A 12,044-nucleotide genomic window follows, 5' to 3' on the forward strand; every position below is an offset into this window, starting at 1 on the left:
ATCGGAAGCAGAGAGCCCATCCTGCTACTGAATCAGAAAAGCCAACACCACTGAGCTGCTATAGGGCCATTTTTATCAGTGGACCTCAAAGAGCTTTGCTGAGCAGGTCAGCGCCATTGTCTCCCATTGTACAGAGGGGAAAACTGAGGCATCATGAGGGGAGAACACCCAGCGGGGCAGTGGCAGCATAGAATTGAGGTCTGCTACCTAGTATCCACTAGGCCACTCTTCTTCCACCTACCCCTTCCAGGTCTGCGGATGAGACCCCTGACAGTGCAAAGCCTTATCCTGGGTGAGAGCATGACATGCATCTTCAGAGAGAACAAGGGTTTTCATCCTCTTCAGACTCGGGCAGCACTTACAGGTGCTTTATGTCCAGACTGGGCCACGCGAGGAGATGCACAGCGTCCCATCTGGTGCTGGGACATTGGTGGTACCTACCGCAGCACCAGCAGAACTTCCCAGGGCATCTGGCCCTCGCCTCTTCGCGCTGAGCTAGTCAGAGGCTGCTTAGCCAGTCAGATCTGGCAGGACTGTGCAGCCAGATTGTCTGACATGCTTTCAGGTCTCCTCAAGTCGATCCTTAACAGATGTTGTCTTGCTTGCTGCTATGGGAGACAGTGTTCAAGGTAGGGATTCCCCTCCTGGAGACCTGGCCTACAAAATGCCCGATCAACAACACCAGAAGCGTCATCAACCATGAGGAGCAGCCCAGACTTCCAGTGAACGGATTCACAGAAAAGGGAACTGGCTGTGGACACTGTTTCTCTTCCCCATTTGTCACTTCTACTTTTCAGGGTCTCTACAGCTCGATGGAAAACTAGTGCAAAACCACAGAGGCAAGGCAGGCATTGCAAGCAGCGAGGCAGGACAATTCCTGCTGCGTGCAGTTGTGCCTTGATCAACGGGCCAGGCCGAGGACAGGATTCCCTGTCCAGTAACACAGGCTCCAGGCAGGAGGGAGCAAGGTACAATGGAGAAAGGGAGCAATGGAACAAGGTACAAGGGAGCAAGTTGAGATGAGTTGCTGTTTGGGCCAGCATCAAGGCACATGTTCACAGGCTGACAGATGCAGGAGGGTCTGACCTGGGTGCTGGGCAAGGATTTTGCAACCTCCCCTGTTACAGATCCCCAGGAGAGCTCCTGGTCAGCACAGGCTCGGGACAACCAGAAACTCTGCTTCACTCCCATTTCTTTTCTAAAGATTTACAGTTTGTTCATCATTTCATAGATGTCAGGGGCTGGAAGGGACCTTGCAGATCATCAGGTCCAGCCCCCCTGCATAAACCAACTCCTCAGGCCATCACTAAGGGAAGGCAACAGGGGTTTTTGCCTGAGTAAGGACTCGGAGAAGCCAAGGAAAGACCTGGGATCTGGACACTTAATATTTACCTGAAGCTTGTGACCTCTGGGGAAGGGTTGATTTCCTTTGGGTCTGACCTTTGACTGTGATTTCTCATTAGAAGTAACCACACAGAGAAGACGCTGCTGCCTCTCAGAACTTGGCTCTACCTGCAATTCAGAATGGAAAGATACACTTGGGTTTCACTTCATCTGTTGGAGGAATATACTGCAACACCCATGGCCTTAGCAAGAGCTTCCAAAGACAACACTTGTTCCTCTGCCCTTGGCCCACTAGCTATTCCTCATTAGTGTTACACCTGAAGGGAGCTAAGGGCTGTGCTTGCAATCATGCTGCCAAGAGTTGCAGAGCTGTGGAGGAGGGAAGGTTTCTGGCAGAAGGGACCCAGGGCAGACTGGAACTTGGTTAGAGTCCTGACCTGCCTCTCTAGATTTGTAATGATCTGTGGAAAATTAAAGGCTTCTTGTACGGGCCACCACCTCTGCTACCTGTACAAAACAAGAAGCAGGTGCCAGCAGTAAACCTGTGGAAAGCTTGATGCAGCCAGGCTGCAACAGGTCTCAATGCTTCCCTCCTCAGCTACCCTTGCCATCAACGCGTTCAGCTGAGCAAGCTATGCAAATGCCGTCCATCAGGTTGAAAGGGAAAGCACAGAGGAATATTGTGAACCCGCTGCATTTAACCTTTTGATGCCAGCCATTCTCCATTGTGCAGCACAGCCTATAAACCAAGGCAGACACTTGGCCTCTATTTTAGATCCCTGATACAACAGCTCCTTCTGAAAATGTGTTCAAACCACTGACATGTTCTCATTGCTTTAGCTCCTGTGGTGTGTTTGGGAAGTACTCTGCTGTCTTCACACACTGCATTGAGTCATTTAAAGAAGGAAACTGGAGACCCATTCACACTTCTAAAACACACGTCCAAACAACAGTTATACCATTTGCTATTGAATTAATGGACAGTTTCTACCACTGCAGGATCCCCAAGTGCAAGGAGCTTCTCAGCTAGCTGTCACATAACTTCTGGCACCAAACAACAGTGCCCTTACTGGTTGCAGATGAAATGGGAGTAGCACGCAGAACTGGCTCAAAAGCTGGGGGGGAGCCCTTTTACATATTCTTCAAAGCCTTTGCTTGTCCTGTTCCTGACATTTTCCAACATGCTTCTGTTAAGCTTGAGTGCAGCGCTGCTGCACTCCACTTGGAAAGGGCTAAGTCAGTCTCTTAGGGTGCAAACGGAAGTGACGGCTTTCCCTCGATCTGGCTACAAAAAGCAGTATATAGACGTGACCAAACACAAGCGCATGGCTGCAGACCACTTAAAAAATGGCTGATCATGTGAAAATCTGAACCCTCATTGCATGAGGGGCAGATGAAGACGTCTGAAAAACAGAGGGTCTTCTGTAATTTGTCTGTGCTGCCTGTGCGGAGAGAGTCCAACCTGGGTGAAGGGCCCAGGATTTTTGCTTCTCTTTCACTGATGTTGCTGGACCACAGATGCACACTCTTCGGAGCTTTGTCTGGAGGCTAAACTGCTGTTCTGGTCTCTGTAGAAACCCTTCTGCCTGGTGACTCATGACATTCGCCTAGATGGGTTTTTCATTGGATGGAACAAAGTCCATGAGTTTCCATCTTGGGCTTCTTTCCAAAAAAATAATTACAGGGGAGAATGAGCAAATGTGGCTAATTACTCATCAAAGCCACAGAGACAGCGCAGAGCTGCCCATTCTGAAAGGCTTCTCACATCTAAACAGGTCAGCATAGCTATTCTAGGGGAGGTTCTGGATCAGGGACATCTGTTGAGCTAGGGCTTGTTGCATAGAAAGGGAAAATCCAAGCACGCTGTGTATTAAGCAACAGTTTGCAGACACTCCTGCTGAAGCAGTGCAGTAAGCACAGCTCCTTTCCATAGGAAGCAGTCTCCAAGAATGCACGGGAAAGACTTGGTGGAACCACAGAGCCACGTTTAGCTTGAAACAGAGGTTAGTAACAAAACACTAAGGCCAAGCTGTGGCTTCAGTTCTAAGGGTCTCCCTTTCTTGCACATAGGGTAAATAGTTGCAGATCAAAAATGAACTGAAAGGAACCTTACAGTAGTGCCTTGCCTGGCTTGGTTCAGATGCACTGCTGAATGGTTATAACTGAGATTCAGTTTAATAGAACAAGGCAGCTCTGAGCTTTTAGTCTACACTCCTCTTCAGTACCTGAGCAACAGAGGGACAAGGACAAATCCTCCTGGAGATGAGAGATCCTCTAGGCCCCATCTAGACAAGTGCAGCTGTGTGGTAGATGCATCTGTGGTGCCACATACTGCACACTCAGCTGTGCTCTGTGCTGCAAGGTAGCAACACGGGGGTGGGAGAGGGTTTGACTCTGTGAAATCCTGGGGTCAAAGCCCCCTCCATCCTCTCCAAAAATGCAGTGGTGCATGTGGGGGCAGTGCCCACTGCCCCAAACTGAAGCCTGGCTTGCTGGAGCCATGCTCTGGCTGCGGGCCAGGCTCACAGCAGCAGGATCGCTGCTGCTGCAGCCCCTGGAGGCCCAGTGCTGGCCCCAGCCCCTCCTACCCCACCCCAGGTAACCCACCATGTGCAGAGGCACAGGCATTCCCTGGGGGGAAAAGTAGCAGCAGCACAAGCAAACTAAGTTCATTCTCAAAATGAAGGCTTGAGCGGCACAGACTGAGGCTCTGCAAGACCAGATCCTCTTCATGCTTCCAAAACACATTTCATGGATCTGTGCAGCTCTTAACTATTTTGGATATCTGCCACCAGATCCGTTGCAGGATCCAATGTTTCAGCTGAATGACTTCAAATGAAGGGCCCCTTATCTCAAGGCCGAGTTGACTCTAAGCATAAGGACACTTTAAAGAGTAATGTTTCAGCTCTCACTCATTTTTTACTACAAAAAAAAATAATACAGCAGCTCTTTTCTTTTGCAAAGAACTAAAGAAACCCACAACAGGTTAGAAAGGAATCTCAGAAACCAATTTGAAATTCTTGAGTTCAGCTTGTGAATCATGTGTCGCTGCACACCTATTAATGTGTGGCACCCATAAGAGGATCCCACCACACACTGGCTGAGAATCACTGCTATAGGACACCGTTGCTCCTTTGAATGTGAACTCCTTTCTACTCCAAGACAGGAGGGTAGGGGGAAAAGTGTCCTTTCCACAAAAGGAAAAAGCTGTAACCATATCTTATTAGTGCCAAAGCTTTCTGCTTCCCCTCTGCCAGCCCCATTATCACAACTGGACTGCTGGGGAGACTCCCATTACGATATGCAGATTTGGGACAGCATAAAATAAGCCTATATCAAAACAGTTGACATTATACAGCAAGTGGGAGGGGGAGCAATAACTGAGGTTTCCCTGCATAGCCTGTTACAAGACCTCTACATCCTTGTTTCAGAACATTTACACATTAACTACAAGGTAGCACAGAACTTGTACCCCGTCAATCAATCAGCCCAACACTGCCAGAGCCAAGGAATAGGCAGGCAAGGTTTCTTGAGTAGATGTGGTATCTTTTATTAGCCCAACTGAGTAGTTGGAAAAAACACAGCTACAACCAGAAACCCGTAGCCAAGGAATGTAGCACTGCTCCCCACCCTCCCTGCTATCAGATCATATTCTGGCCTTAATAAAATACTTTCAAGCTTTAGATAAAGAGAACAACCCAAGCAAAGACACCTTTCACTGTGCATGAGGTTCAAGACCTCAACATGTAGACATGTTTAAACCTCCCTAGCCAGGCAACTGAGTGCCCAGTTAAGAGTCCCGTTTCCATAGGATAGTGCCAAATTTCTTGTAGGGAAACAGTTCAGCATGGAAGTACAGCGCTGCTAAGACTGTGAAGCATTTCTAAGAAACCTGACTTCTACGTGAAAACAAGCACCCAAATTACTAGGGGAGCTGTAATTTTGAAGTGTTTTTGAACTGCAACTTAAAGTAACAGGAGTCATCGACAGACCAAAGGCCCAGCCTCAGAGAACAAGTCATTTGTATGTAAAAAGGTCAGGATTCCAAGAAAAGGAGAAGCATTATGGTCTCCAAGCTTTCCAACCACAACCAAAGCACTCACAAGAGAACTGTAAAATCAGGGAGTGTAATTAGTGTTTAGAAGCCACACGGATGAAACCAGAGGTTTGTAAGATAGCTTTAATGACGATAGAAAAACACAGTCACTGTTCACAGACGACGACCACGGCGACCACCCTTTCTGCGAGTGCTGTCAGAGGGGATAGGGGTGACATCCTCTGTGGAGAGAGAGACAGGCATATTACCATTCAGGACTCCAGATTGTTTCCACCCAGAACTCTCCAGCCAGCCCCAGGGCATATGAATCACTCTCTGCACACCCTGTAGACAAGCCAGTCCTCAACAGTGAATTACAGCTACTGCTTCCTATGCTAGATCTTGCAACAGGGCAAGCTACTAATATTAGTGACAAGGGGGTTAGAAAATAAAGGACTTCTTACAATCTCATCATACTGCAAGGGCATTTTTAGGCCTAACACCACTTTTAACAGCTCCCTGCCTCTTCTGTCCAATGAAATACATCCCCTTGTATGAAGCTGAACAGTCCACCCCACCCCACGTTCTCTGTGGGAAACACAGATCTACAGAAGCAGAACAATTCATGTGCTCATTGGTGATGGCATAGCTGAAAGCTACAGACGTCAGCATCTTAAAATATGGAAATTCCCCACTTAAGTGGGCAGGGAAAGAAAGTAATGAGGCAAAAGACTGCAGACCACAGCTTCCAAGGCAGCAATACAACCAGTGATCACAAGACAAGCTCCTTCAGGAGGTCTGTATGACACTTCCTTCTCAGGCTTCTCTGAGCTGACACAAAGCTGGGTGTGGAACAAACAGTCCCATCCAACCATAAGCCCAAGACTGCTTCTGCAATAGCTTTGGGGACCATCCTTCCAATGACTCCCAACAGGTTTATCTACAGCCACTGAAGTCCTTGGCTTACAAGGCAGCTTGTTAAAAATCAGGACTAACAAAGATTCTTAGCTACCAATTCGCATTGGTTAAGGGCTCTCTAAAGCAGTGTCACCACTACATTGCTATATAGTCCAGGATTTAGCAGAGATCTTCCAGTCTGTTACCAGCCTTTGGTTCATACCTCCTGCGTGCACTATCTACAGAATGGGCCTTATTTAAACGGCAAGTGCCTGAGTCCCTCCTGGCACATAAGTACAGCAAGTTTTAAGGCAACACAGATTAAACCATAAGTAAACCAGCAAATCAGTTTAAAAGAAGTGACATGCTCCAGCAAAGCCACAGGCACTTGGGCAGTATTGCAACATCTCCCAAAAAGTCACGCTTGAGTTCCGTTATACTAAGAGGAAGCAAATTTCAGACGCAACTCATTGCATAGATTGCAGTTCCGTTTTGGAGACCAAGCCTGTTAAGGAAAAGCTACTTGTTTCCTGTATTCATCTAAATTCCATGGAGCACACATCACTTACCAATCCGCCCAATCTTCATACCAGAGCGAGCCAGAGCTCGGAGGGCTGACTGTGCACCTGGTCCAGGAGTCTTGGTCCTGAAAAGAGCCGACAGGTAAAACTGCATGTTAGGACAAATTATATCTTAGCTGCCTTCCCCATATCAGGCACTTGCTACACTACAAACGGATTCTCCACTATCCACTAAATGAGAACACTGTAATGAAGCACAGACAACAATCTTCCAGATGATATTTGGCTTTAACATACAAAAACACATAATGTAAAGCAGGGCTCCTTCGGGTCAGAACTGAAAGCAACTGTTAGTCATGTAGGTATCAACACAGGTCCTCTAACAAAATGTATGATGTACATGTAAGCAAAAGCATCCTGACTCGCCTAACAAGGCAGGCCCCACCCCTGCAAAGAGCATGCATTAAGTCTGCAAAGAAGCATAAAATAAGAGAACGCCAGGGAGAGCTTGAGATGAGAAATCTCCCTGGTGTGCTCAGTACCACTATTATACAAGAACAGCTGCCACTTTTAAATGGCAATAGCAGCAGTGATGGAAATGAGACTATTGGACTGTGCACAAGATACAAAGCCTCATTTCCCTCGAGACGACCTGAAAAGAACAACCTGGTGCTCAGTCACCACAGGAACCTGTTCCACGCTCTGCCTGGCTGCATGCCACCTGTGCACAATAAGGCACAGCCCACCAGACATACCTGTTTCCACCGGTAGCTCGCAGCTTGATGTGAAGGGCAGTGATGCCAAGCTCCTTGCACCTCTGGGCAACGTCCTGGGCTGCTAGCATGGCAGCATAAGGAGAAGACTCATCTCTGTCAGCCTTCACTTTCATGCCACCAGTCACTCGACAAATGGTTTCCCTGGAAAGACAGTATTTCTTTCTCTGCATGTGGCCATAGGCAACAACAGCGTCTGGAGCGAGACCCCAACTTTCTGGTATGACAGAAGTGGGAGTATTAAAACCACGAGCCCATTTGTTGGGTACATTCACCAAAAGATAAGACTGCCTGGAGGCAGCCGGACCCAACATCAACCTCTGCTCAACAGCAAGAACTGCACCTTCTTTTCTAAGGTCACTTCTGAAAGACAAAGCTTTCCCCCCTTTGCGCCCAAACAAAGCTCCCCCACCCCATTTAAGTGGATGCAAAGCTCTGTATGATGGTGAAAACACCAAAACTGCCACTGCAACACCCTGAACACAACAAGACAATACCTGAAGCGCCTAAAACATGCCACAGGTAAAAAGCAGGGCATTGCCAATACCCTGCAAGCTGCAGTGACAGGAAGCAGCTTGTAAATCCATGCTCAGAGGATGGAGCAGGAGGAAGACTATGCCCCATGCTGCAGAAGAAACCAACCCTGCTTCCTCCTAACCGGACTTAAAAAAAAACATTCCTTATGGAAGTGCTCGATACTGTTATCCTATTCAACTGTGTATAGAAATAAGCTAAAATAGTGATTTCCTGAACCAAAGGCATTTCTACATGCATATTTCCATTTCCAGCTTTTAAGACTTGCAAGCTAAAGCAGTGTTGAAAGTGCCTCGAGAGCCCTCCACGGCACTGAAGTCAATGCTCAGCACTCACTTGCCAGAGAGATCCGTCACATGGACAAAAGTGTCATTGAAGGAAGCGAAGATGTGGCAGACACCAAAAACGTTTTCTCCTTCGGCAACCTGAGGTCCCAAGCTGATGACCTGCTCTTCCTTCTTCTCCTTACCCTTGCGAGGTGCCATTCCTGAGCAAAAAAATAAAAGCAAGAGTTATGGAGAAGCAACGAGGACACAGAAGTACAGTCAGGAATCGGGAGTTAAAAATCACATTCCCCCCTCCTGAAATTGATCAGCCATCGCTTATATGGACTGATGGTCATTCAAGCTGCTATGGAGAAAAAACAGCACTTTAAGGTTATATAAGCTGGCAGCTCAACTGTTAATAAATCAATAACATTGAGATGGACACGCGTGACATTCCAAGTCTGTTAACACTGAATTCTGGAGACAGAGGACTGAACCACCCAAAGTTGAATCCTTCCGAACATCAGGCTGTAGGATATTAAACCCAATCTGATCTCTAGATAGGCAAGTGATTATGATAAATGGTTCTGACCTCTCTTGAACTTTAACTTGAACTCTAAACATGAAAGATGCCATAGCAGCAACATTCAAACATCCTCTGAATAAAGAGATCTGGGTACCCCACTTTCAAGCCTGCAGCTGCACCAGGCTTCTGCCTGCTTCTGTTCCTGTTACCCCGTATCTTCTCCACACTGCAAGTTCCTTAGGGCATGGCTGCCCATTCTTCCTCCACCTGGAGCTCCTAGCTCACTTAGGTCAATTCACAGTGGAAATCTCTACGCACCAAACTAGTGTAGCACACACCGTTTCTTTCTTTTAAAATTAAAAGAAAAGAGGGGATCTACTGCTACCCTGGGTGAACCAAGGCTTCAGCTATGGGAACATGCAAAAAGCAATTCAGCTTTTGACAAAGGATGGCAAGGTGGCAGGACTTCCTGTACTTATTCCACAAGCTGAAGCACATCTCAAATGCTCGTGGTCTCCTTTAGTTATGATACGGTCATGTTTACATGGCAGCTTACACAGGGGAAAACACATTTTAGCAACTAGAAATGAGAGCGTATTAAACTATTCCTACCCTCACCAAGACAGTCTGATGGCCCTCTGTAGGTCTTTAAGAAGCATGGCGTAGCCCTAGAGGGCCCTATAAGAAATGAAAACCCCATGTCCTGATCTCTGCCACTCGTGTGATACAAGTTACAGATGTTACTTGTCCCTTCTGCCCACCCTTTTTCTGAAGCATAAACCTGGTGTAACGCTAAATGTTTTAAAGTTTAACAGAACCCCTCACTGGTGATATGTGCAAAGACACGGTTACCAAAAAGCACATCTATGCAATGCTCTATTACTTGAGGGATTTGGAAAAGCCAATTATGGAAACAACACCCCACATAAACCCACTTCTAATGTCCTGCTGACACTGAGAGCATCACTAGCACCACACATCGCCACAGAAAAAAACATCTGCTGGGAATACATGCAGCTTCCTTTAAATTTGCACAGCCGCTACTCTAAACTAATGCAATCTCAAATTGTAGCAGAGGATGTTTAGATTAGATTTTTTCCCCTTAATTTCTCAAGAGAAGAATAGCAAAGCACCGGAGGCAGGTTACCCAGAGAGGTGGTGGTGGACTCTCCATCCTTGGAGGTTTAAGACCTGGCTAGACAAAACCATAGCTGGGATGATGTAGTTGGGGCTGGTCCTGCTTGGAGCAGGAGGTTGGACTACATGCCACCTCCCTTTGAGGTCCCTTCCCACCCTCTTTCCCTGGTGCTCAGCATCCCGTAGGCTCTTTTAGTCTCTGCCTGATGTTCTAGAACCGGCTCATCTCCAGGACCCACTGGTGAGACCCAAGCAAGCACGTGCAGGAGCAACCGCTGTTGCACTCAATGGACTCCCCAATGGGTTTAGAGTCACCAGCACTCTTGGGGAAGCGATCTCTTTTATTAGACTAACTAAATAGTGGCAAAAAAGGCCTTTATTTGCAAGCTGTCAGGCACAGGGAAGTGCAAAGATGGTATCATTTCTCCCAGGTAGAAATGAAAATTCATCTTTCACAAATGGGCCAACCCGTTTTTCCCTGCACACCGGCCAGGCCCCATCATGTCCTTCTTCCCTCCCCCTGAGCCCCTGCCCCTTCCCTTTTATATACATATCCATATAGATACACACACACATTGTATATATTATTACCTGCCCTTTCCCTTTATTTATACACACACGCATATGTGTATGTATATAAAATGTGTCTATCTATCTATATCTATAGATAGACAGATATTCCTTCAATATACATAGAGGCTTCTCCGGCCCCAGGGGCACCAACAGCATGCACCCTCCCAGCTCTACCATCTACTCGAGCCCCCGGCTGGGCTGCGGCCTAGTGCCTGGCTCCGCGCCCCGGCGTCGCCCCTCCGCGATACCCCTCGATGGCGGCGGAGGAAGCCCCGCTCAGGCGGGCGGCAGGCTCGGGGGCCGCTGCGGAGTACGGACCGCGCGGATGGAGGCAGATACTGCGATCCCCAGCGCCTACCTGCACGTCTCGCCGGGCCACCAGCTCACGAAAGGAAGAGGAAGAGGTCGTGGGGGCAGAGGTCACTTCCGCTCACTCGGAAGTGATCCCGTGAGAGAGGGAGGGAGGTTAGGTCAAGCGAAACACGTCACAAAATCCTTATTGACGTGACAGAGTGGTGGCACGTGTCTGCTGGAGTGCACTGAAGTTAATCAGTCGTGGGTTTTTTTTCGGTTTGGGAAAATGAATGTGGCCCCTCAACGTGGCGGCGCGCCGCTAACCTCCTAAAGATGGCGGCGGCCCCGTGGCCCTCACAAAGATGGCGGAACGTCACCTCGGGATTGGCTCGTTGGGTCCGCGAGCCGTGCCCTTTGCGCCTGCGCAGCGCCCCCTAAGGGTGCGGAGGGCTCTCCCCAGCCTGCAAGCTGCAGGGATAGGGCTGGCATTGGACCAGGGCAGCCCGTCTCCCTTGCTCGGTGCATGCCCCTCAGAGCCTGGCTCTCTGCTTTAGAGAGCCCCTAAGCAATGCAGATGGGTAGCTAAGAACCTGGGGGAATGGGGTTCCCTCCTCCACTGGTAGTAGCAGTAGGCTTTTATCCTGTATCCACCAGCCCCTAGGCAGGGGGCCGGCGAGGTGCACGGGGATGGGGGTTTCTAAGGTACCTAATGAGCCCTTTGCGGTGTGCAAACACTCTCTGAGGCTATAGCATTGCAAGGCTTATCTCTGAGGCCTCTTAGATATGAAATGCTCATCATGGAAGCTCAAAATTATTTGGTGTTTGCTGAAAAACGATCGTACGCTGAAAGAGGATGCCAACAAGTGTGCAAAGAAGTCTTTGTAATGCTCACTATAACTCATCAATGAGTGAGTGAGACCTGGGGTATCACCTTCGAAACATTTCTTTATTTTGAGGTGAGCCGTCCTAAGAAAGTGCTGGCAGCAGACCCGAAAGTTAATTAAGACTCTCTGAGTCATTTGGGGTTTGCATATGTGGTGCCAACTAGGTGCCTGAAATATTGTACTTTTTTGAACGCTTTTGATATTATTGATTGTACATTGTACAAGGGACGAAATTATCCTATGAATACGATGGTTATCG

The 12,044-nt window shown here is 48.1% G+C and overlaps 1 protein-coding gene across 1 annotated transcript; it reads right to left on the minus strand.

Annotated features, from left to right (window-relative positions):
- Positions 1-5,508: 5,508 nt before the first annotated feature.
- On the minus strand, positions 5,509-11,069 carry RPS14 (ribosomal protein S14). The gene is made up of 5 exons (XM_019535231.1): positions 10,966-11,069; positions 8,442-8,592; positions 7,554-7,715; positions 6,847-6,923; positions 5,509-5,622 (listed from the first exon to the last, which is right to left on the minus strand). Exons 2-5 carry the CDS (start codon positions 8,588-8,590, stop codon positions 5,555-5,557), a joined length of 456 nt encoding a protein of 151 aa, XP_019390776.1. The 5' UTR covers positions 8,591-8,592; positions 10,966-11,069; the 3' UTR covers positions 5,509-5,554.
- Positions 11,070-12,044: the final 975 nt, after the last annotated feature.

Source organism: Crocodylus porosus, unplaced genomic scaffold (genome assembly GCF_001723895.1).
Source record: "Crocodylus porosus isolate Cpor-Errol unplaced genomic scaffold, CroPor_comp1, whole genome shotgun sequence".
NCBI lineage: Eukaryota > Metazoa > Chordata > Crocodylia > Crocodylidae > Crocodylus > Crocodylus porosus.